General features: G+C 39.1%; 1 protein-coding gene across 1 annotated transcript in view; it reads left to right on the top strand.

The window, feature by feature from the left end:
- LOC146328170 (calsyntenin-2-like) overlaps nucleotides 1-25,918 on the top strand; it is a 322,009-nt gene that overhangs the window by 235,061 nt on the left and 61,030 nt on the right. Inside the window, exons 6-8 of the mRNA XM_084717042.1 lie at nucleotides 13,418-13,603; nucleotides 16,021-16,278; nucleotides 17,380-17,501. Of these exons, the coding sequence (XP_084573168.1) occupies nucleotides 13,418-13,603; nucleotides 16,021-16,278; nucleotides 17,380-17,501 (566 nt within the window). The remainder of the gene's footprint in view (nucleotides 1-13,417; nucleotides 13,604-16,020; nucleotides 16,279-17,379; nucleotides 17,502-25,918) is intronic.

Genomic DNA, 25,918 nt, shown 5'->3' with positions numbered 1-25,918 from the left:
TGCATCCTGTTGCACAAAATAGATGTGCAAGCACAAAATGGACAGTATAGACACGTTGCACACCAACACACTCACACACACACCTACTGTATGAGAGTGATTACACTCCCTCAGTCCTTGTCTTGCTGCCTGTTGAGATTGGAGTTTCCTTTATAATGCCACTTCAGTGTCAAAGCGACATTGAGCAATCACAATTACAAAGACAGAGAGAGAGAAATGTAGTAAGTGACAGAGATGTGAGAGGGATAAAACAGCAGGGAGTGACTGAATGGGAGAGAGTTAAGGGAAAAGATAAAAGGTAATTTTTTACAAGGTTTTGCCCAAGGGAAAGACCTTAAGTATCAGGGTTTCGTCAGGCAACCGTCTGCAGTCACGCAGACATTACGGCAGACAGCTGTGATGTCAGTTTATCAGTCGATCTACAGTTATATTCTGACCCTCACCTATGGCTGTGAGCTTTAGATAGGGACTAAAGAGCAACAAGCTGGAAAACCTCCCTGTAGGGAGAACAGACCCTGCGGCAGACATGCTGCAGGGATTACAGTGTATATCCCAACTAGCCTCGGATTCCCTCGGGATCCCCTGTGAGGAGATAAAGGACGTGGGGTGTCTTGAGTAGTGTGCTTTGTCTGGTGCCATCATGAGCAGGATGAAAATTAAGGTTGAGAAAAGAGAAGGTGGAGAGCCTCAGGAAGCAGTTTTTGGCTCCTTTTTTTTTACTGATTCAGGGTCTCTACTTTAAAAACCCAGGTCATTTTCACTCAATCATCAAACAGGTATTAGAGTTACTCTACACATGAAATTGGGGTCTTTTAGGAGGCTTCCCACAGAATGAGAAATAATTTCATTAGAAATGATTCCATTAGAGACTTTATAGGACTACTGTAATACAAATTATGTTTCTGTCAACTCACCCATGAGTTCCTGCTGCATAGGGAAATTATGCTCTGACATTATAAATGTAGAGATGACAAATTATATTTCTGACATTTTAAAACTTGTTCTAAAAATTATCATTTTTAATAACTTCTATACCATATAAGCTTGGATATATAGTAAGAAGATCCACACCCTCAACTCAGTTTGCAAAATCTGTTATTGGATTTTCTTCTCATAGATATGAAAGACTTGATATAAATCAATTCACAGATTTCCTTTGAATCTTTTGGGCACATTTCCTCTGCATTCTGCCTGTGTCCCAGTTCCATACTACAAACTATTTTGAGTATGTGATCTATATTAATCTGCATAGTAGTTTTTCAGTTATTACACAAGAAAATTGGGTGACTGCAGCTTAAAGGGGCGTTTAGTGCATCATTTGACTCATTGTCTGCAAAAAGTGAAGCAATCACAAGCTGAAGCAACTACGAAACAAAACCAACACTGATCCACTAAGCACTAAAGTAAACTACGCTTGGAGTTTTTGCCAGTATGGATGTGAAATGGGTCTTAAATGGCATTTTCATCATTGTCTTAAAAATGTCTTACAAGGTCTTAAATTTGCTATCTTGTTGAAGCCTGGAGAAACCCTGCTTAGAAATGTGTCAGCTTTAAAATTCTTCTAATCTTTTTTTCATGATAAATAATACTCTATTAACTCAAAAAAGTGTGTCTGACATACAGGATTTGCTCCACAAAAAATGCATTTTACTTGCATTGAAAATGTCTTGAAATCTTTAAAAGACAAAAGCATACTCGTAGAATTTTTTGTGGCTGCATCCAGTTTTTAGTATAAGGTGCAAATTTTAATATTTAATTTTGAAGTAATCTTAAAGTATTCAGATTAGGTTACAATTTTTGTAATTCAATGGGTTATGCTACTTATGACAAAAATAACTGTAATCTCTATACAGTTACTGATTACATTTCAAAGTAAATTGACCCAATCCTGTCCATCAGCTAGTTACTCACTGTCTGTCCTTTGTTTGGTGATGTGCAGGTAATGTACAGTGGGTATTTAAACATTTTTCACTGAAAACAGTTGCCTGCTGTGTCTGAAAATGACACACTGAGAGCAGTGAGAGTGAACCAAAACAGTAAAGTTGAAAACCACTTTAAAGAGCCAGTACTTGCTCTATTCAAAAAGAACATTTGAGATCCTGTCCTTTATCTAGATGCATTAAGTTGCACTCCCATCATGGAACTTTCAGAAAAACTCCACTTCCATCCATTTTGTCTTTCAACCTTTTGTCTTGTTTTCACTTTTTCCTCACCCACCACCTTCACAAGCCCTACATTTTTTTGTTGCAAGCTGTGTCCTCCACCAAAACAAGTAAGAGCTCTCCATGCACTCAAGAAAGAAAAAAGTAAAATCTCTTGTATTGCGCACAAAGAGCATGCATGAAAGCATTCAAATTAATGCTTTGGGGTCATTGTGGGGAAAGAGGGAGAGAAGGATGGCCAGGAAAGAGGAGGAGAAATCAAAAAGATGGCACTCACTGAAGAGGAGGGAGATGGAGGCGGACAGAGGTGGAGAGGAAAGGGAAGGAAAGGAAGGAAAAGAGGAGCAGAGTGCTCTTTTAAATGGAAATTGGCTCTCTCACTGATGGCTGGGACGAGTAATGACGACCCCCCCTGACTACTTGAACGTAGTGTCAGCATTTTTTACACGCACACACACTCACACACACAATATTCACATAACCATCATCCCATACATCCATGCAAGAACTTACTGATGACACACACACACACACACACACATACTCACTCTTCCACACCCTCCAGAGACAGGGAACAGCGTGAAAGTGTGATGATGCATCATTTTCTTAAGCACCTCTATCCATCTTCCCTTCCTCACCATCTCTCACTCTCTGCTTTTCACACTCTTCGTTTTCAAGAGGATGGTGGAAACTTACCTCAGCTGTATGTCTGTGCGGATACAGCAGTGTGTGTGTGTGTGTGTCTGAGTTTCTGCACACAAATGCAGAACTCCTGAGAGATCATCTGTGTGTTAGTCTAGCAGGAAGTCAGGGAGAAGTGTGTCTCATCACAAATGGTAAAAAAAAAGTTTTTTTTTTTTTTTTTTTTAAATCATGTGCTATGTTGTGTTCATATGAAAAAACGAAAACTACATCCGATTTTTTTTCTTTGACATGTGACAGTTAAACTGATGATCCAAGTATTCACATTTGTAGGAATTTCAATCTTGAAGGGATAGTTTGCATTGTTTGAAGATGGGATGTATGAGGTACTTATCAATAGTCAGTGTATTATCTAACAACCCCAGTTTGGAGCAGCTGCAGGAGTACTGGTGTAGGAAACTAAGCAGTGTCCTGCTGTGGACAACACCTCACCTTGCTGTCAGACAGCCTTTTATGATAGGAAACTTTCATTAAATAAGCCAAATATCACTCTCTTCAAACTAACCAAACTCTATTGCCAGAGTCAACAATTTTACCTTACAGAACATGGGAGTTTCTGAGCTACTGCCTCTGTCTATTAGTCTGTTTGTGTTATTATATGTATTGTGTTTTAAAGGGTTAGGTTGGCATCACTAAAGTCACACAAAAGCACCAAAAACAGACATAAAGGCAGCTGTAGTACAGCAAGTTGCATTTACTGTGAGATAAAATGAGTTTTTGCCAAAAGAGTCTGGTTGCTTTGGAGAGGGCGATATTGTGTCTTATGTAACAGCAGTTTCTTGTTGGAAAAGGCTGTCTAATGGCAAGGTAAAGCAGTGAAAATATTCTAAATAGACCACACGCTCAAAAGCATTGTCTGCAACATTCTACTGAAAAAATAACAATGTCTAGCCTCAGAAGCATAAATGCTTTCAATAATCTGACCCTGTAGAAGAGTGTAGTGGTGGCTGTACCTGCAGAGACCCTGCCCTCTGCCTGTATTTCTTGTTATTTTGCGGTGCTCAGGACATTTTACCAAAAAAACAAAAAAACAAAAAAAAACACTACTTGATGTCCTGGGAATGAGACACAACAATAAATTACCCTTCTAGTACATTTACGAATACTGACTGAGACTGACGTCATGTATCAGTGGTTACACGATGACTTCTCAGTGACAGTGTAGCACAATGTCCATAATATATACTGTAGAGACAAACATAAATCCAAAGTAAATATTTAGATTACAATCATGTTTACAATAGTGTATTGTCATATTTTAATATGCAGGTTACAACAAAAAAAAATAAAAACCTGCACACACAAACACACTTACATAAAAGTGTCATTTTTTTATGATCACAGCCCCAGTGAGGAGTTTGTATTTGTGCACTGGTGAACCAGCTCCACACGGTGGTTTTCATGTCTGCCTTGCTTCCTCTGCCTCTCGTCTTCCTCTCATATTCACAAAGTGAAGAACTCTCGGGTCTGCTGTGTGAGTTCTGTTCACTGCACTGCAGGCAAGCACACAACTCAGTAGAGACCAAATAGCTTCCTATTAAACCCACACCGCTTTAAAGACAGCTGAGCTTTTGTGAAGTATGTGTTATTGTGCCTGTGCATCGGAAAGTTCTGTCTGTCCATCTGTCTGTAGACATCCAAGTCACATTGTGCAGGTAATTTCTGTGTGATTTTTGGACATAGCCAATGTGTTTACCCTGTTTGTACTGTCAGGGTATTTGGGAGCTCAAGCTGCACCTGTAAGTGAAAGCATCAGCAGCAGCAGTGTCCTACAGGGACTCTTAAATAGGACTAAATTATTTAGCAAGGACATACAGTAAATTCAGCTTGGAAGTGGCTCTGCAAGATTACAGGCACCACTGCTTCATACATGATAGCAGGCTTTAGACCCTTTTATAATGGCTGAGTACACTTGCAAGAACAGCAATGCAAAATATGTGGTATGCGACCAGTTGACCAAAATATAACAAATCCGTATGTAAAGATGTTGAATAGGGCTGGACAACAAAGACAAAATATGCTGTTTGTCGATCCTCTCTGGTGGAGGTAAAGCTATTGATAACTACTTTGTATGCTGTTGTAATTTAAAAAACATTATCACATATATTTCAAGCTAGCCAGTAAGGGGTTTAGATCAGATTTGATATCATTTAGGATGGGAGAAACATGTTCACATTTTACAGCAGGATGCATGAGAGTTATAGGGCTCAAATATAACTTATTCACCACCTTCCCAAAACTATCTGCCTACAGATATATCTGCAGACATTTTTTATTGGCCTTGTAAGCGCAGGCATTGGCTAATAATGATTATCTCAAAATGCTAGATAATCAGTTAATCAGTTAATCTTTACTGTATCTTATACCGCACTTATTTACTGCACTTTGAAAGGTTTTCGAGAGTTTAAATAAAAGAGCATGCTCAAGTTTAACAGACAGGGCCTTTTTAACACACACAGAGCAACATGAGTACTGTGCCATAATTTTCATGTCACACAGTTATAAATTGGCAAAAGGGCTTAACTGCCAGAGAGCAAAACATTTCTTTTTAAATGGAAGTACCTGTGCCTCACTGACAAAACAGGAAGTATCACAGTATGAGCGCCAAAGTGTCATCATTGTACAGCAAGAGAAGGTGTTATTATATTAACACAAGGCTTCTGTTGAAGGTGTTTGGGATTAATTTGTGACCACCTGTTAAAGGAGTGCATCGGTGCTTGCAAACTATGGCAGGGAAAAGGACGGTAATAAAGGTTTGGTGTCGTCTTTTATCTTCCAGAAATTAAAACAAAGGTGCCATTATCAAAAAATGACAAAGGACAGATTCATAACATGAATGTGTTTCTTTGTTTTGTCCCCACTAGCACACTCCAGTACAGTCCAGTGGGTTTTTGACAAAGAACCTTTTTTCCATTTTATTGCTGCAGTGTATCCCATTATTAAAGACAAATGCCACTGCCAGATATTTATCAATGATGTGAGGCTATTTGCATGGTTCTTATCTCAATGTAAGCTATGAAATGAAGAGCACTGAATTGTTTTTGCTTTGTGGTGAGAGTGTGTCTCTGCTCATTTTCTTTTCTTTTTCTTAACAGCTCATATTTCTACTTCAGTGCTTCCATACTGTTTCAACACCATGCTACCATAGTCTTAAGGAGGCAAATTGTGTCTCAAAAAGAAAAGTGTTATTTGGTGTGAAAGAACATCTGCTAGTGTACTTGGTCTTGTAATTTGTTTTCATCACATGTACCCACGCTCCTTGTAACTCACCCCCGACCAGTGAGCCCATTCCTCATTATATTTGAGGGCGGTGCACTTCACACCCTCTGTTTACGTTAATGATGAGCTTCTGTCACAGCAGGGTCACTCATGGCCCCTTACCTCATGTTTTACACTTAACCTTTATGTGTAAAAAATAAAAGTTGCAGTAGGGGAGTTTTCTCTCTTACAAAGCAAACAAAAGGCGTTTTTTATGTTTTTGGCAAAATGCTATTCAGCACAGAGACTGGACCATTTGTTTCATTCAGGCACAAATATACAAGAAGAATGGCAAGAGCTATAGTAGCTGCAATTTGTGCTTTCCCAGTCTTTCTTTAACTAACAAAACAAAATAAAATAGACTGCACTCACAGGGAACTACATAGTAATCAGGACACCCAGCAAAGACTATCAGTCTTGAAATCCTGCTTGGTTATTCCTTCTGTAGTCTACTATACCATTCCAGTAACTGCAGATATTCCAGGGAATGATACAACATAGCTAGAATTCCTTATAAAACAATTAAAGAGTCTACAGCTTGCTAGCTTATGCTAATTAGCACTAAACAAGGTACAAGGTGGATTTACTTATCATTATACAACTTTGGGTTTTATAGCGTCACTAAGGAGAAATCAATAGCATTTAATTTATCATAAAATGACCATGACACATCAGAGATTATGCAAATTTGCTGATTTTAAATACTCTACAACAACAATAATTACCTTTTAGAGGGAGCTGGCGTTTATAACAGTTAAATTGAGCAGTATGTTAATGGAGTCTGGCAGACAGTGAGACAGGCAGCCACTAAACTCCAACTCCAGACTGTGTATTTTCATGGCAGTGGACTTTTGTTTTCAGGTGAATGGGCTTAACCTTACATTATCAATTTACAATGATGTGCTCATTTTGCTCTCCTGCAGTGTTCCTGCAGCCTGCCTGAGCTTCTTTGCATCTGGAGAGGACAGGATGGGGGGGGAAACAACTTGCTTCAACCATAGATCAGATACTGAATAGGGATTCAAACTATTAAACATACAAGCCAAGGCTTCAACTCACCATTTGGACTGTAGTGCTCATTTTTGGATGTGCAATTGCTATATATTGCTCCTTTAAGTTGTAGTTGTCTTTTTCTCATAAAAAACAACAATGACATTGTATACAGGTTAAATGAATAAAACTAAAATGATTTTGCATGGTGGAGTACTGAGCAGAAATTAAGCAGTCTCACAGTCTGAGGGAAGAAGCAGGTTTTGGCTTGGAGGGTGTCCTTTAGGATCCTATGGACTCTGCTCAGACGCTGCACCTTCCCAATATCACTGACACTCGGCAATTAAAAGATAAAGTACAATTGTGGCTGATAAAAATGTCATTGGTTTTCAGGTATTTGGTCATAAACCACTGACAGAAAAATCATGGATCACCAAGTCAGTAGGGTACATTTTCTAGTGAGCAAAATTGTCAATTTATCTAATAGAAGTGAAGCTATTTAATAGGATAATTGACATAATTGACCCGCTAATAGTGGCATTTATGTGCTGGGGACCATTTATATCTTTCATTCAAAATTTCATGCCATTTGCTGAAAAATTTCAGTGTGGACCAAACTGACTGACAAATTACTCTTAGAGCCATGCAGGTAGTGTAGCCAGTGCAAATGACATGCTCTGCATTCTGGATGATGATGGCCTACTTCTGTGTATCTGTAGTAGGTTTGAAGTGATATAACATTTTCACATTATAACGTGGTTTATATTTTATTATATTATAAGTTACCTCTTTTAAAAGGTCTTGCTCCTTTTATCCTTCTTGGTGCAGATTGGCACAGATTTCTTTCTTTTTTTTTATTTTCAAAAGGGAGATTTTTTTTACTTACTACTACTACTACTACTAATACTACTACTACTACTACTACTAATAATAATAATAATAAGGAGAAGAAGAAGAAGAAGAAGACAAAGAAGAAGAAGACAAAGAAGAAAAAGAAGAAGAAGAAGAAGAAGAAGAAGAAGAATTTTAAACCATAAATGGATATTGTTCTGTAAAATTCTCATACTTTTGCAAACCTAATCTGAAGGTACCAGGATTAGTGAACGGATGCTGGCCACGGCCCGCTCTAAACAAACACACTACAGGTGTTCACTCCATGAGATTAATAACTATTAAGGGGTGATGAGAGTGAAACCTCCTCAGAGTCAGCACCTTTCACTATCCCTCATGTTTATCCAGTGCTCTCTAACCCATAAACCTTAATCACCCACTTCCACACTCAACCCAACCCTTCCTCACATAATCCTTATGCATACTACATCCTCAACCCATTACCCCTCATTTATCCTTCCACGTTCCCTTGCTCCTTTCCATGCATCTTTAACCAGGCTCTGCCCCATCCTCCCCTCCCTCCTCTTTGGATATAGAGCCAGCTCGGCAGTGTTAAAGCCAAGTCCGCGACAGGTCATTTGACTCCCAGTTGTCGATGGAGTATGTTATTACCAGAGCGACTGCCTCGCCCTCTCTCCAACCTGAATCTGAAAGGTGCAGCGTCATTCCTTTACTCAGCATGGCGTAACAAAAGTAAAGGTCAGAAACAGATTCAGCAAACACATAACTCACTGGTCTGAGGGTTGTTGTAGCATTTTTGTGTCAACTATTTGTTACTGCACATTACTATAACAGTATGACTGCTTCTTCCATAAAACTCTAATAAAGCTGCTAACTATAATTATATTCCCATAGGAGAACACTTTTTGGTTTCCAGTATAACCTTTTATAAAGGTTCCACTTGGAACCCCTTAAGAGAGTGTCATCTAGAACCCATAAAGTGCTTAGAACCATCTGTGAAAGGTTTTCAAAGTGGGTGTGTCATATTTTACAAATTGTTGTGCATTGTTCAGTGGCCTCTGTTGATGGGCATCCGATAGTATAATTGTTCACAGGTTCATTGGCTACTATACTTATGTGTTAATTTGATGCTTGAGCCTGGAGATGCTTAGCTTACCTTAGCATGCGGACTTGAAATAAGGGGCGACAGCGAGCATGGCTCTGTCCTCGGTTTAAAACTCTGTCAGCCAGCACCTCTAAAGGTCATTAATTGAAATGTTATGTCTCATTTGTTAAATCCATACAAAAACAGAAGCAGAAAATCAACAAGCTGCAGTTTTTTGCAAGGGGTTGTGTGCCAGACTATTTCTTGGCAGAGACCAGTCCTGGAGGATCATTTACGTTTTCTGTCACTAAACCTACAAAGGGGAATACAGATTGAGGTAATATAATTAGAACTAATCACCAGCTTAGCAGATATCAGGCCCACTTAACTAGTGGCCCACAGGCTGGATAGAGAATTTTTTCTATGGTCCGCAAGAGGCTGCCTGCAAATCAGACCAACATTACCACAACTATGGTACATATCTCTAAGCTACTTTGAGACATGTATGAACTGTATGATCTAAACCAGTATGTTATTGGTTATGTAAAGCACCTATGTGTTGTGATTTCCTGCAACAGCATTAAATTTGCCCCACGCCAGCTACTGCACTTAAAATAGCAGAATCAAGGCAGCGTAATTTCACTGACTCAAACAGATTCAAAATGACAGAAGTCTATACTAGTAATTCACCTTATTGGTGTACGTATGTGATACTATTTTAGTAAAAATGCAAAGATGACAGATCTGTTTTATGATTATTCAAACAGGCTTACTTATTGTTAATCTAGATACTATTTTACCATGTATACCCTTGTGTCTGATAGGAAGTGTTGCTGACGATATTATAAACAGGCCTTCATACTGGTAATCTAATGGATACTGTTTTACTATATTCCTGTAATCTTGTCTTGTTTTTTTATATTTGTGGATATGGAACATTTAGAAATACACCTCATCTCTTTGATTGTTAGATCAGTGGTTGCCAGCTTTTTGAGTTGCAACCCTCACAAAAAGTCCATATTTTCGGATGTTTGTGGGATCTCGGGGGTCATTAAGGGGCTTGCATCGCAAGAGATTCTCCTGATATTCTGTACTGCTTGCCACAATATTTAATTTTATTCCACACACCCATCTGGTGACCCCCAGAAATGATCTTACAAACCCCTGGGGTTCCTGATCCCCAGATTGAAAACCACTGTTTTAGATTTAACTTTTTGCCCCTCTATATCAAGCCTTGTGACCACAGCAATCTACTTTTTTGTATGGACTGGCAGGTGTCTGAAATTGATTGTCATGATACCATTAAAGTAAAAAAAAGGGATGTGCATGACTAGTTTATTCCGTGGAGTAATTAAATCTATTAACAAAGTACTGTACACAATTTACGCCCAAACTGTGGTACGTGTACCACTGGTTTTAGTGTTACACGGAGGAATATCAGAAATATTTTCTTAAACTGAAATTAGTTATTCCAAAAGTATATTATTCAATCATAATGCTGCAAACTTTCAAATGAAAACACAAAATATGAAATAACTAGTCACCATCATGCATATAGCATGCTTATAAGTACCAGTAATTACGAGTTTAATTGTGATGAAAAGATGGTAAGCAGAGGTAAAATGACGAGACTAAAATAAATGCTTCAAAGACACTTCAGTCATGGCTCCAAATGGGAACTATTATGAAAAGAAGTACAGCTCAGGAGGAGAATATTTCAAGCTGCTGTGTTGAAAAGCACCATGAAATCTCCACCACACCTGCTTCCACCGAACAACACAAAACAGTGCGGTGGTACTTGGAGAGCTTAATATTTTCTGAAGTGGTACATGGTATAAAAAGTTTTGAGGAACAGTGATTTACATAATTGATGGTTTGTGTGTCCCACAAAGCTCCAGTGAGTTTCCTTTATGCTATTGATGCTGAATAGCCCTGCCATATGTGTACAGTCCATACAGGATATACAGTAATTGTGTGGCAAAGAAATGTGTGTGAGAAAAATATATAGAAAGGCATAAATCAGCATAGCCTTTTGTGTTTGTGTTCTGTTTTTGTGCTCATGCATGCATCTTTGTTTTTGTTTAGCTCACACCATTGTGCCTATTCTCATCACAGCCACTGACAATCCCATAGTAACAGTGCTGCTGCCGCTGCTGCAGCCCACAGCACTCGCAGTCTGGAGGAGGTAAATCAACTACAAAACAGATGCAGTGTGTGTATGTGTTTGAGCGCAAGGTGGTGAGTGTGTGAGGAAGCGAACATGGCAGATTTAACAGGCTGGTGAGCAACAAAGAGCTGCTTCGTTTCTTCTTCTCCAGTCAGCTCAGCTTCATGCTTATGCCTCCAGCTCCTAGACAGCAATACTTGATAGATAGACACATAGATAGGTGGATGGATGGATGGGAACTCATTTGTGTGTACTAGCAAACAACATGGATTGGATCGGATGGTTGAGAATCTGGTGCCCAATTAATTTTGAGCTGGTATAGTGTGCTCTTAGAGGAGTAGTTTCATACAGTTATGGTGCAATGATGCTGGGGTATGACAGGAGAACTGGACTGACAGGCTTCTGACTGAGCAAATGTTGGAAATCTGCGCTGACAGCATTTATGGATATGCCGGTATGGTGTTTGAAACAGCAATAATGAGTGCGATCGGCTCACTATAAACAAACCTCATATAAACAGGCAACATAATTTCGCAGTTCATCCTCCTGTTATCTCCAGAAGAGATTGTTCACACAAACACAAACCCGCACCACAGAGGCTGAAAAAAACTGAAGAGAAAGGCAAAAACATCGCTGCTGCACAAAATAATGGCCTGCCCAGACAGAAAACACAATTCACAGCTGACAGGACACATAGTGACAGCATAATGACTACTGCCACTAATGCAGGTACTGCACGGCACTCCAACAACAATGCAGCGATTTCATTAGCCGGGCACATTCTGCCAGATGGATATTGAGTTGTGATGCCAGAAATAATAGTGACAGTGAAAAATTGGAAATGGAGTCTTGTTTTGATGGTTGCTTGAATGGACAAAATGAGGTGAAAAGCGTGCCATAACAAAAGCAACAAGTAGGCTTCTTGAACATCTGATCCCATTTCAGATAATAATCTGCAGCAGAAGGTTTTGTGTTTTCATGCAGGAGAGCAGTTATCACTAGAATTGCTGGAATTTAATACTAGAACTGCCATAAGTGGACATTTTGACTGTTTGAATTCCAAACTATAATCTCTCATGGTATATACCCAATTAAGAGATTACGGCATTTATTTTGTTAGAATATCATTTGTAAAAGGAAATAACACCAAAATTTTAATTTTATAAATTAAAAATATTTATCAATATGTATACCATTGCATATATAAAGTGTAATGATTACATATATTACAGCGTATTTTTCTGCAGGGCAATAACCATCAGAGATTCCATTCAAATGTTAGATTAATCTGGAAATATTCAGAACAAGAAAAAAGATTGAGAAACATTCAAATGTTTTATTAAGATTTTATTTTAATATTTATAACACATTTCCTCCCAGAGCCATCATTGAAAATAATCACAACCTACAAGACAGGCTTGATGATAAGCTGATCTAAGACATGACAGCATATTGAAGCATACAACACAATGTAGTATTTATTATGATTTAATAATAATACAGTGTTTCCATCAGGTGTCAATAGGATTTGTTCTGCTTGCATCTTCTCAGAACCTTACCATGCCTCTGTTTTGTTGTATGCAGCTTCTGCTGGTATTTGTTATCTCTGTCATTTTTGTGTGTTTCAAAAAAAAGTTGGAAACATTGCCATTTATAGTAACTTTAAGAGTACTTTGTGCAAAAAATCTGGGAGGTCTAACAAAAATTCAGTGAAATATAAATACTGAGACAAACCGTTACAACCATTCCCAGTCTCCCCTACTTTACATTCCTTAAATTCTTCAATATTTTACTGATTAGGACATTTTATTCTAATTATTTCTATTCTAAAGAAGACAAATTAATGGAACTCGAGGCAATGGTAAAGTAAGGAGACAATGATAGTTGCTAAGCAACGAAGATGCATCTCCAACCAAAATAACTGCAGCAATTGTCATGAGGTCGAAATGACAGCTTATGGCCAAAATAGGTCAAAATGTTGAAATTTTCTTTGCCTTTTGTGTTATTTATATAAAAACATATTAAATGATGATAAAGATACTGAAAAGTCAGCTACTGGCAACTTTTTATGCTTTAATTCAGCAAAGCTATTGCACAGATCAATTTGAAAAAGGTCAAAATGACTGTTGTGGCTGCTGTAGTGTTAAACCTATCCTCTCTGTCACCCCTAACGCTGGCACACTTTCTCAATCTTTTTCTCAGGTTGGAATAAGCGAGTGGACTATGAGCCAGGAACAGGGAGTAAGCAGCTGTTTCCTAAGATGCACCTGGAGACTTGTGGCGGGCCGCTGTCATCAGTGAGGACCACTGTGGAGCTGCAGACCAGTCACATCGGGAAAGGCTGCGACCGCGAGACCTACTCTGAGAAATCTCTACAGAAACTCTGTGGTTGGTTCTGTGAAAAAAAAAGACTATTTCATTGTGTTTTGAATACCATAACTGTGCTGGTGTGCACAGAATGATAAATACTTTAGATTGAGTGTGCATTTCTGGCATGTAGCAGTAAATCACATGAGAGCCTGTGGCTATTAGGATGGTGGTGGATATGCAGAATATACAGTGTCTGACTGATCAAAGATAACTTCTGACTGAGGCGGCAAACTGAAAGTTAGTGCTGTGAATTAGAAGTAAGCTGCTGCTAAAAGCATCAGGGGGATCCACGGCCTGAGCACCAGGGTCAGACAGGGCCTCGGGCACCTTTCTCTGCCCTTTTTAAACCAACATCTGAAAGCTCCCAGTCCGTGTTGCTTTCTTATCTCTGCTTGTGTCCCTGGTAAACCCCTGTGCTAAATGAAGGCACCAGAATAGCAACTTAAAGCTGTGTCACTAATGATGTGACAGAGCGAGGGCATTAACCGCCTCAGATGCAGCCACGCTTTCTCCTTGGTGACTGATGAGCAGCCGAGCTGCCGCGTCGGTGCCCAGAGCACCAACAAAGCAGCCGAGCATTTCCACTCCCCCCTCCCCGCCCACACTGCACTGCCAGCAGGGGGGCTGGAGTCATCATCTTTGACTAACGGCCTTCACAAGCCCCATTCCAGCTCATCTGAATGCATAGCGTCCCCTCCCTGCCTCCCCTGGCTCCCGGTCCATGCATGGTTTACCACTAAAGAGTCCTTTTCAGGCACCTCATAATCGTTATCTGATAGCGAATAGAATAAATTGTAATTGCTTTTTTAAAGCACAATCAATTTGAGATAATGTACAAAGACATCGGGCAAAAAGAAGGCTGCAGCTGGGTTCTGGAGAAGTCGATGCGTATTTATTTACTGAGGGAATCTAATTACTGGAGTCAGAGTGTCGACACTGGCATGAGTGTGAGGCAGAGAAAAACAGAGCTTTTACAGACGGGAAAAAACATCAGTTAATGTGCTAATGTTGTGTTATTAGAAGCAGTGAACAGAAGCATGTTGCAATTGTTTGCCTGGACAAGGGAAACATGGTGAATTCTGATATTGCCCATTTTTTTCTCAGACTGACACTGTTCTCATATTGCTGTGATTTATTACCAACTATAAGTTGTTACAAATAATTTACAGGTGGGGCTTAAATGCATGAAATTCTTTTTTCACTGTCACACAGATGGGTAAAGATAGATTGATAAGGGCATGTCAGTAAAACTTTATTTGAATGGATGTGCGTAAGACTGTCATTACACTGTCATAACTATGTCATGACATCTGTCATCAATTTGAAGGGGTCTTTATGAATGTTTATGACTTTTGTCACTAAGTGTCATTCTAAAATGTCAAGTAAAGTTGTCATAAAATATGTTATGACAACTTGACATTAACCAAACCAAAAATGTCTTTCTTATGGCAACTTGACATTAACCAAGACAACATAGCTTCAAGTTGAAGTCCAGGAAGTTATTCATGGTCCACTTGGGCTCATGACGGCCAGTGTCAAAACCTACAAAACTACATATGACAGTATGATGCAGTGTTAAAACATAAAGCTAAACAGTTTCTTTAAGTCTGATCATGTCACGTTATCATGACAAACACATTTACAGGTTATGTTGTCTTGGTTAATGTCAAGTTGTCATAAAGAGACATCTCAAACAATGTCAAGATTCATTAATAATGATGTAAATGACCAAATGACACTCAATGACAAAAGTCCCCTTCAAGTTGAGTTGTCATGACATGGTTATGACAATTTAATGACAGTCTTACGCACACTCTTCAAGTGTTACCAGCATGTCAAATACGTTGAGGGGCAAGGTGAGCAACACAGCAAAGGTGACAGAAAACAAAAATGGTCCAGGACTCATATTGAGGTTATTGTGTCAAAGGAAATGATGGAGTTGCTTTTAAAGGGAAGAAGAGAGGGAGAATAGGATGACTCAGTGCAGCACAGTAATGATTGGTATGTTGTATCAGGATGTATAGGGTTCATATAACTAAAGTGTCAGCTGTAAACAACTTACGTGCTGATTCATACGACTTGCTGTCCTTCTCACCAAGTCCTTGCTGTGTCTTTTCTCTTTGTGTTACCATAGTACTCAGTCAATATGTCCTCTCTGTTTCCATAGAGGCACATTTTAGTGGTGAGCTACGCTGTGAATTGTTGGACAATGACACATCTCTTTCCTTTTGAAAGTCAGTTTCATTTGCCATGAATCAATAGCCACATCCTCTATCCATCTCGGCCCATTGATTACATATTAAGCCCTGCCATCTGCCTTACTCATAAGTAATCATAGCCAAGGTTAGGGCAATATACACTGCATATCTGCCGTGATTGTTATTGACAGATCTTCTGTCACACCTCTTATGTGTTCCCATGGCGATGACCCCCAGGGGCCTCCTCGGGCAGCACTGACCTTCTTCCCGCCCCCAGCGCTGCTACCAACTGGACAGGCTCCCTGGTGACTGACAGCGGCAGGGACAGTGACTTGATCTTCAGGTTTGACGGTCGTCAAGCAGCTAAAATCCCGGACTGGGTGGTACCTCAGAATCTGACAGATCAGTTCACCATAGCAACATGGATGAAGCATGGTCCCAGTCCTGGGCTCAGAGCTGAGAAGGAGACACTGCTCTGTAACTCAGACAAGACTGGTGAGTTTGAGGGATTAATAAACAACATTGGTAATATGAGTACAGTTCAGGCATACTTGGGTACGGTTTGCATCAGATGTGATATTTAACCATACTTAAACAAGACAGTAGACTGCTATTAGGATCTTGTCAAGGGCAGCCCTTTCTACACCATAACAACAACATAAACACATGTTGTGTAGATGATGATGGAAGTGTACTAAGGCACAGAACAACATTACTAATGTGAACACCAACCAGCAGGGGAATGGAGATGGAGGGCAATCATACTCAGGCATGGTACAAGGCAATCATACCTAATGTGAAAACAACCTTAGATTATGATCCTCTCATGGTTAAGTGCCCATCTAGATGTTGAATCTGACTTGACCATGGTGGTTGAAATTTAAAATGTAAACCCTACAAATTGAAAATCATCTGAGTGGATTTGCTCATCCCAACCATGCATCTTATTTGAGATTTTGAAACAGGATTAAGGCAGTCGACTTGGAACAGGGTGCACACAACGCAAAAAAAATTGTTAGCTACAGTAAGTCAGTTATATCCAGCTGTGTGATAAGACACTACCTGCATCCCCACACAGTTGCTGGGCAAGTCCAAGTAAGGCAATAAAGACCACATAAAGGGCAGAGTAAGGGGTACGTTTGGGGAATTTATTAGCCACACTGGCGTTGTGGCTCAAGGGATGCCAATGCTGTTTGGCTGAAATGAGCTAAGTTTTCTAATCGCTTATATTGTGTGTTTATTGTAACTCAGATTTATGTTGTTGTTCATTTGTTGTGGCTTTTTATACATGATGCATACATGAAGGTCTTTTCAAATACTGTTACACTGAACAAAGTTTGGAGTCTCTAACGATATGCAATGAACAAAAAAAAATCTGTAAAATGATAACATGTTTTGCCCAGAAGGATGTTTTTTTTAATTCTAGTGAAAAATGACATTAAATGACCTTTAGAAAGTTGGTCCTTCGAAGCAGTGCTGCTGTCCTAGTTTTGTTAGGTTTCATAAAGCTGCATGTCCGGGTTGCCTGACATTGAGTGTGTTTGGTGATTTACATCGTCCCTGGTGCATACTCCTCTTTCTCCGTTCCTCCCACAGAGATGAACCGTCATCACTACTCACTGTATGTCCATAACTGCCGCTTGGTTTTTCTGCTGAGGAGAGACTTCACTCAGGTGGACACTTTCAGACCGGCTGAGTTTCACTGGAAACTGGAACAGGTAAGACTGCGATTTTCCAGGATACATTCGACAGACAGGCGAACTTGTGTGACACATAACGTAAGTGACCTCAGTCGATACCTCAACTCACCTTTGTGGATTTACTAAGTAGGTTATGAGGCAATCTCTCAGACAGGGATGGAGCCTTCAGCTTGGATTAAACCTGGATTAAACATCCACTGGGATTTTTTTCTTGCCTTAATCCATGTTAGTCTGTATCTTACACTAATAATATACAGGAAGACTCCTGCTGTGGCCTCGGGGTTCGTCTACAGAGTGTGGCATGAGGTTTATAAGAGAGCGAGAGCCCCTGGACCTCACTAACTGGTTGCCCATCAGACTCATTAAGATCGTAACACACATCTGTGGTTTTTATGTGTGTGTTTATGCGCTCATACGAGAACTTGTATGTGCTTCTTTTTAGTGCTTGGCTGCACTAGAAATCCTCCTACAATCCAAAAAAAGCCTCCCCTTTAATTAACCCCAATTAATTTGGAGAACTCTCACACCACTCTACTTAATAACCGTGCAGTTTTCTTAATGGATTTAGTGATTCCTCAGTAAACATTTGCCATGGATATGAAGACATACTTCCTGGTATTTTTTTATAGCCAAAGCTGCCTTTTTTACTTTGCCTCCTCAACAATTAAACGTTGCTACCCTCACTAGTCAGCACAAGAAATACTAATATTTTATTAATGTGCATTGCAGGTTAACTGTTGCCTCTAAAGGCTCATTTATGCTAAACATTAGCATACAGACACAGATAGAGCCTTCTGTCTGTACTCCATATTTCTGCATGTTTTGTGAAGGCTTACAAATATGGACTTAAGTACCACCAGTACTTGTCGGGGCAGCATAGCATTTGGGTAAAAATATGTTTCAGTTTGAAAGATCCTTATTTGATATTTATTAAAGATCCATTAAGTGTAAGAGTGATTTTCATATTTCAAATACAGTCCTCATATCAAGCACTGAGCTATTTTTAAATTATGTTTACCTGAACAAACAGGCATAGCAAACAGAGAGAAATAAGCTCGCTTCAGGGACGTGTTTGCGCACGTGTGTAGATGGCAGCTGTCTGTTGATCGAGGATGCTGTCTTAAAGTCAAACAGGTCGCAAGACCCCGCGCTCACTAAGTGAGGACATTTGATTTAGGGGAGAGATGCACAGCTGAGCCTGGACATCCAGATGCAGCACCCAGGGCTAATTTGATCAGACAGATCGCTGGTCTTGATTTGGAGGGAAAGCATGAAAGAGGTCATCCCATCAGCCTCCTGATGGCACATGGCATGCGTGATGCATCGTCTGGAGGAATTTAGACACACAGTTCACAGTATCCTAGTTGTCCCACTTGACTGTTTTCTCATCTATTCCACATGTTCTCTAGTGTTTTATAAGGTATTATGTGTTTCTTTTTAAATATTGTCAATATTCTGAAGATGAATCCACATTTCTGTCAAACCCCGCTGCTTCCTGTCACAAAGGAGATCTTTTCCTTGTCAGTCAAAGGTTTTCTTTTGAATTTACCGAAGAATAGATGTACACAATCAGCATTCAGGCCCACAGCTACTACTGATGACAGTGAGGTCACATTTTAGAGGTTAAGGAATCCATGGAGAGTTATATTCAATAAGAAAAAATTTCAATATGGTGGGAATTTTATACAATGATTTCAGTATTTTGTCTTAGATAAATCTGACTACATTTTTGCCAGCAAAAACCTATTTATACTGGTTTGCAAGCTTCCCTTGACAGGATAAAAATTAAGTTGCTTTGAACTGAAAAAAATCTATTGAGCTGAAAGAAAGAAATGATTATTTTTGCCACCATGGAGGCAGTAAAGCATTTGACATTCATGGGATTCAAATTTACAGAAAATATTTAACAGTTGACTGAATAATTTTATATATAAAATGTAAATAGGAAAGAAGTTTAGAGACCTTCTTTTTGGTGTCTTGTCTTTTGAGAGTATCTGGGTTATTTGAGGCAGAGAAATATGTGTGGAAGTATGTTAAAGGAACTTGGACTCATGACCTCAGTACTTAAAGAGCCCTGGATACAGCCCTATAAGGAAATGACTTTTCATTCACCACACTAGTGTTGTGGCTCAAGGGATGTCACTGCTGGCTGGTCGATTGGTCCATCACTTTGTTCCAGACTGAAAAATCTCTATTATTTCTTTTGGATCGATTGTTATGCAATTTTATATGCAGACATTCATGGTCTCCAGAGGCTGAAGCCTCCTGACTTTGTTCATCCACTGACTTTTCATCTGGCGCTAACAGGTCGAGGTTTTCATATATCCAGTGAAATATCTCAATATCAACTAGTTGGACTGGCACAAAATTTGGTACAGACATTCATGGTGCCCAGAGCATGAATTATAACAACTTAAGTGCCACCATGTAGCTGACATGTTTGTTTTTTGTAAAATGTCTCAACAGCTATTGGATGGATTTACATAAAATTTGACATCAACATTCTTGAACTGCAGTAACTTTGGTGATTGCCTCACTCTACATTTAGTGCCATCATCAGGCCAAATTTAATTTATTTTTTGTCCAGTAATTTGGTTTGTGAACAAATACCTGCAAAACAAATGATTGATGTCAGTCTAAGTTGCATGTCTACATGCTAAACTAAGCTATGATAGGTAGAAATGATAGGATGGGATGATATATGATAGGCCTACCTGCTACACATCAGGGTGTTAGCATTGTCATTCTCAACATGTTAGCATGGTGACATTAGCATTTATCTCAAATCATTACTGTGCCTAAGTACAGAACGGCGTCACAGAGCCACTGGAGTGGCTTTCAACTCTTAATCTTGTTTTCATTGGCAATGTGTAAAATATGGCCACATGTGGAAAATAACTCCAAACAAATAGTGGGCAGCAGATCAGAAGAGTAACTGCAAACTGATGTTCACTGTACTCATTCCTAACTAACTATGGCTATAATTAACCTACAAGTTGCTTTAAGCTCAGTTAGCCCTGTTCGCTCATCCACCATATTAACCGTATTCACACCTAATACAGTTCCAGTCAAACTAGAGTCAGTGGTTATTGAGCAGTGGAAAGACAATCAAAGACTTTTTTGGTCTGAAATGTTTTTTTATCTCAATTTCAGTAAAAGAGAAAACTTGAATTCAGAAGTTGTGTGGTTTATCATGGACGATAAGAGTAATTTCCTTTCTTGACATTTTGTGAGATTATTTTTATTTATTAGACTAAAAAAGCTAAAAAAAAAAAAAAAAGAAAGAAAAAAAGCATACATCTCCTAGCCAAAACTACATAGGGATTGGAGTGTCACCTCTTGAGGTACTAATTAGCATGCTAACTTCATTAGATATCTCTGAAACACAATACATCTTTGACACAACATCATAGCTGTTACTCATTCCCACTCCACTGATAACATTTGTTCATTTTTTGAATGTTTTAGATGAATATTCTGGCACGTTGCACCTTTGAGATACTGAGCCAGTGATAATCAAAGGTAAACGTGAACTTTCTGTTCCCTGTTTCTCATAAACCCCACTGCCTCCCGTCACAGACAAGATGTTTGCTGTACAAGACAAAAGGGTTCTCTTCATCCTGATTGAAGAAGATATACATATGTTTAAGAAGTGTTTTTGTCATCAGCCGTTTACTTCCGTACAATGTTGTGTATAGCTGTTTGCATTGAAAGAACAGCTCCCTTTCCTTGTTAGTTAATGCAACATGTATGCAGGGTTTTATTAGATGAAATTCTACATAAATTGGATTTTGACTTTTTTTCAGTGGTTAATAAAAAGATTTAGACAGTTAGTTAATTCTATTGCCTTGTCTAAATTGATCTCGATTTTTTTTAATTTTTTTTTTATCACCTCTAGGTGATAAAAGTTTTTTACGCACTATGCTGGCACCACATACATCTTTGAAACAGGCTGCACAATAGTTGTTAAACTGTAGACATTACTGAGCACTTTGTGAATCTCCTTTTCTTTTCTTACGTCCTTTTTCTCATCTCCCTCCCTCTTGTTAATAGTTGCCTCTGAAACCCCGGGGCATGAAAGGAAACTTTCATTAAGTCGCTATCTCCCCTCGCCTTCTCGCCACTTTCTCCTCATCTGCTAATGTCTTTTAAACAAAATGAACTTCTGAATACCTCCAACCCAGCAAACCCTGCTCCCACAGAAGAATCTCCTCCTCTCTCTACATTGGTCTATCACAGACGTGCAATTAATTTCTCACACAATCCAATCAGCCATTGCAAGTCCCTACATAATGACTGGAACAAGAGGGTGGAAGATGGTTGCAGATATTAGTTTTACCTGCTGAAAAAATGAGTGTACTATCTGTTAATAGCAGACACAGAGTAGTTTAAGGCAGTATGGCTTTATGCGTGTAGGCCTATTGTGTTCAGTGTGATTCAGCATTTTAACCTTTGCTTTCTGTGCTATTTGTATTGTTGAGAGAGATTGGCTTAGGTTTTTATTGGCATGAAGAGATTTGCATTGAGCTTTTATTGAACATGTCTTTTGTGCCCACTTTCATCTTCTTTAAATGTGGACTTACATTCAAAGAAAGAAACTGTCAATCTTGAAGCTGCATGACTGCATGAACCAGTACTGAATGAGCCCTTGCATGTGTTATAACTATGTCGATAATTGGATCGAGTCTGTACCTTCAGAAAATTGCCTTTGGCACACACAGGTATTCAGGAAATCAAGCAGCTGAAAGAGCGAGTCGCACACCCAAACTCAGACTTTTGTTCCACAGCGGTGCATTAACAGCAAGTGGTCAAGGCTTCCACTGATTAGAGAAATGTAACTCATTTAAATTAAGTCAGGTATGCCTTTTAAAACAATTTACTTTTCTACAGGTGGTATATTAAGTTTCTTTTTGATAGCATCTTTGAAGACTTTGAAAACATCCTCATTTTATTTGAATGGTGCATGCCAGACATGATTTCTCTAGATTTATTAAAAGCATAATATGTAACATTTCTGCTTTAAAATGTCTAAAAACAACTAGACCTATGCTTTATATTTCGTTGCGTACTTATATTATCCCAAATGTTTCCAACAATGTTCAAACCCAGAGGAATACATAATACAGTGCAAGTATTTGGTTGCCTGTTGCTATAACTTCCAAGGAAGCACAGGATACATCAGAGAGTGAGGAAGAAAGTTGGCAAACGTGACTACACATAACATAAATAAAACTTTAATATACCATGTTCGTGTAGATGATTTTCGCCTGAGTCACATCAGATTTTCATCATAATGAAGACAACTCCCATGATTCCATGCTACTCTTATGCGTCATCAAACTATAGAGCTCAACAGTGAGCTTCAGGAAGTTAAAGTACCATTAATTCTGAATAGATATTTTTGATTTTTGGTTACAATTTATAACCAAGATAGACTTCCCATGAGCTATGATATTGGGAAACAATGGTATATGTTCCTGTAGAAGCCACAAGTCCATATGATATTAACTTTATTTTAACAATAACACATTTTATTTGCTATGTCATGGAGAAGTACTACAATAACCACAATCCTAAAGTGTAACAGCTACACCTCTGAATGGTGGTGCTTGTTCTGACCATGGAAATGTTTACTGCCACCATTAACAGGTAGTTCTGCTAGCAGTCTGGCTGGTTACGGAGCTAACATGAAGTGCATCAAAAATGTCATTATGCAGCAGTGAATATAATTAATATAAACACACAACACAAACCGCAACATATTGCAATACTGTCATGTTGAGAAAAAAAGTCCTGTGTTGGAAAGAAGCAGAATTGCCCTTTAAGTTTAATAAAATAGCCTTAAATTCCCACAAGTATATTAAGTTTTAACACTTGTATTCTGAAAGTTGTGACCCAAAGGCACTAAACAATCCTTGCACTGGATAATCATTTAAACGTTCCACATTTACATGGACATGCTTAGTGTACAGTTAGAACAAAGCCTGCATTGTGTCCTCCGACGACACAGTGGAGAGATTTTGGCGAGAGAAGAAAATCAATGAAAAGTCACCCCGAGCCTTTCAGCTGCAAAGAAGAACGAGAAAAAATGACTGGGATAATTGAGATCTAAATGATGTTTCCACCAGGAATCTAAATTGAATGTGAAAGTGACATCATTACCTTCGGCTACCCCATGGAAAACGCTTATTTCTTTCAGGAAAGCAATCAAGCAAACACTCTTGGGACTTTCTCTGATTTTATAAGTGGACAGCAGTGGGAAATTTGGAATGTAGTCTGTTACCGTCCATGCAAACTACGTCTGACAGGTGTGTCCTTAATGGAGTGAGGGAAGGTAAAGCAAGTGAGACAACTACCATATGTGTAAATGGTTACATAAATGGTCTGCAGTTGTCTCATCCTGTACCGCATGTTTATTCAGACCATTTAGTCCCTGACTGTTTAGCACTCAGTACTTAGCATACAGCGGGTTTACCAGAGGTTTTGTGCTGCTGCATGTTAACGAGAGTGGTGAGACTGAAGTGAAACGAAAAAGAGACACCATTTACACCATTTACATTACACATACAGACACATTGTTCATACAAAAATATCGATGAGTGCAGCTTTACATTTCATTAGCCTAACCTTAGCAATCACATGGTATACTTTTTAAAGTACTTGTTAACCTAACCTTAGCAGTTTTTTTAATACGTTTAAATTCCAGATCGTGGACCTTAGAATGCTATGAAAGTGAATTAAAGGGATAGTTTGGATTATTTAGTATGGGGATGCATGAGGTACTTGCTGATTGTCACTGTGTTACTACAGTAGATGCCGGCCAGCACCACCCCCAATTTGGAGAAACAGAGAGGGGCACCAGTATTATTCTGTGTCATCGGTCAATCCGAACTATTCTTTTAAAACACCAAAGTCACACAATAACACAAACAAACACATTGAGGCAGTGGTAGACCAACAACTCTTGTGTTCTGTGAAATTAAATGACTGATTTCGCCTATGGAGTTTGGTGGTGGTTACCTGTCAGAAAAGACTGTCTGACGCAACATGTGAAAATATTCTAAATATAGTGTACAATTAAACTTTTTTTAGATTGACATTTTTAAGTGGCTCAAGTATCTTCTGTTGCTTAGTCCATCCACAACAGTTCATTCCTTAGCTTCTGTGCTGGGGGCGTGCTGACCGGTAACTGGTACACAGACTGTGAATAAGTATTTCATACAAGACCCAATAAAATAATCCAAACTATGCCTTTATGGTAAATTCAAGCACTTCTGTCTGTCTCTATTGAATTACATGCTGTAAAGGCTAACAAGCACATTTCAAACTGTTAGCTCACATCCATTGTGCACATCAACAATGGCTGAATGTATTTGTAGTCATGACAATAAAAGATGGAGAGCAACATATTTTTTGCCAACCACTTGGCATAATCTTCCCCCATAGTTGCCTCCTAACTGGTCCAAGCTTATAGTCAAAACAAATATCTCCTGAGCACAATTTGAATGCGAGCATCTGGCGTTTTCAAATTGCTGATGTGCTGCTATTGACTGCTGTCATCTGAAACTCTGTGTTAGTAAACTGCAGGATGTTTAGGGACTGCACTACCTGATGAGGTTATGAAATTATGTTGTTTTTATAATGAAGCTGGCAAAAAAGATGCCGTCCGCACAACATCTGTCTCACTCGGAAATTGAGGAGATTCTGAGAGAGAAAAGGCACATGGCATTCACATTGTCTCTTCGGTGCAGATCTGCTATGAGGAGCACAAACCAGCACCAGAGCTTCAAATGACAGCACATGCAGCTGTCTCCTCTTTTGCACCAAATGAATGTGCAAATTAGAGTGGTGTTGATTCACAAGCATGACAGCACATAGATTAGTGAAGTAAGAGGAATGGTATTACACATTTTTACAGGTCTGTACTACAGGCAGGCCAGTCTAGTACCCAAACTCAAATCCATGCTGTTGGAACACGTGCTGAATGTGTCTTGGCATCATCTTTCTGAAATAAGCTGGGTTGTCTTAGAAAAACATGTTGTATGGATGCTAGCATCTGTTGCTCCAAAACCTACCTTTCAGCATTAATGGGGTTAGTAAGTTAGCACTTGTAACCATATGGATGGCCATTCTCCTCTTTAGCCCAAATGACATGGCATCCATGATTTCAAAAAACAATATAAAATGTGGACTCATCAGATCACAGCACACTTTTCCCCTTTGCGTCAGTCCATCTCAGATGACCTCGGGCCCAGAGATGTTGGTGTTGTTGATATACAGCTTTCACTTTGCATGGTAGTCTTAGCTTGCATTTGTAGATGCAGCAACAAACTATGTTTATTGACGATGGCTTTCCTAACTGTTTGTGACCCCTTTATACAATTTTGTGGGGTTTTTTAAAATCTAGATTTTAATGCAGTGCTGCCTGAATGACC

Source organism: Lutjanus erythropterus, chromosome 4 (assembly GCF_056507025.1).
Source record: "Lutjanus erythropterus isolate fLutEry1 chromosome 4, fLutEry1.hap2, whole genome shotgun sequence".
NCBI classification, from domain to species: Eukaryota; Metazoa; Chordata; class Actinopteri; order Lutjaniformes; family Lutjanidae; genus Lutjanus; species Lutjanus erythropterus.
The sequence above is the reverse complement of the archived record's forward strand: the minus strand, read 5'-3'. Positions and strand labels throughout refer to the sequence as shown.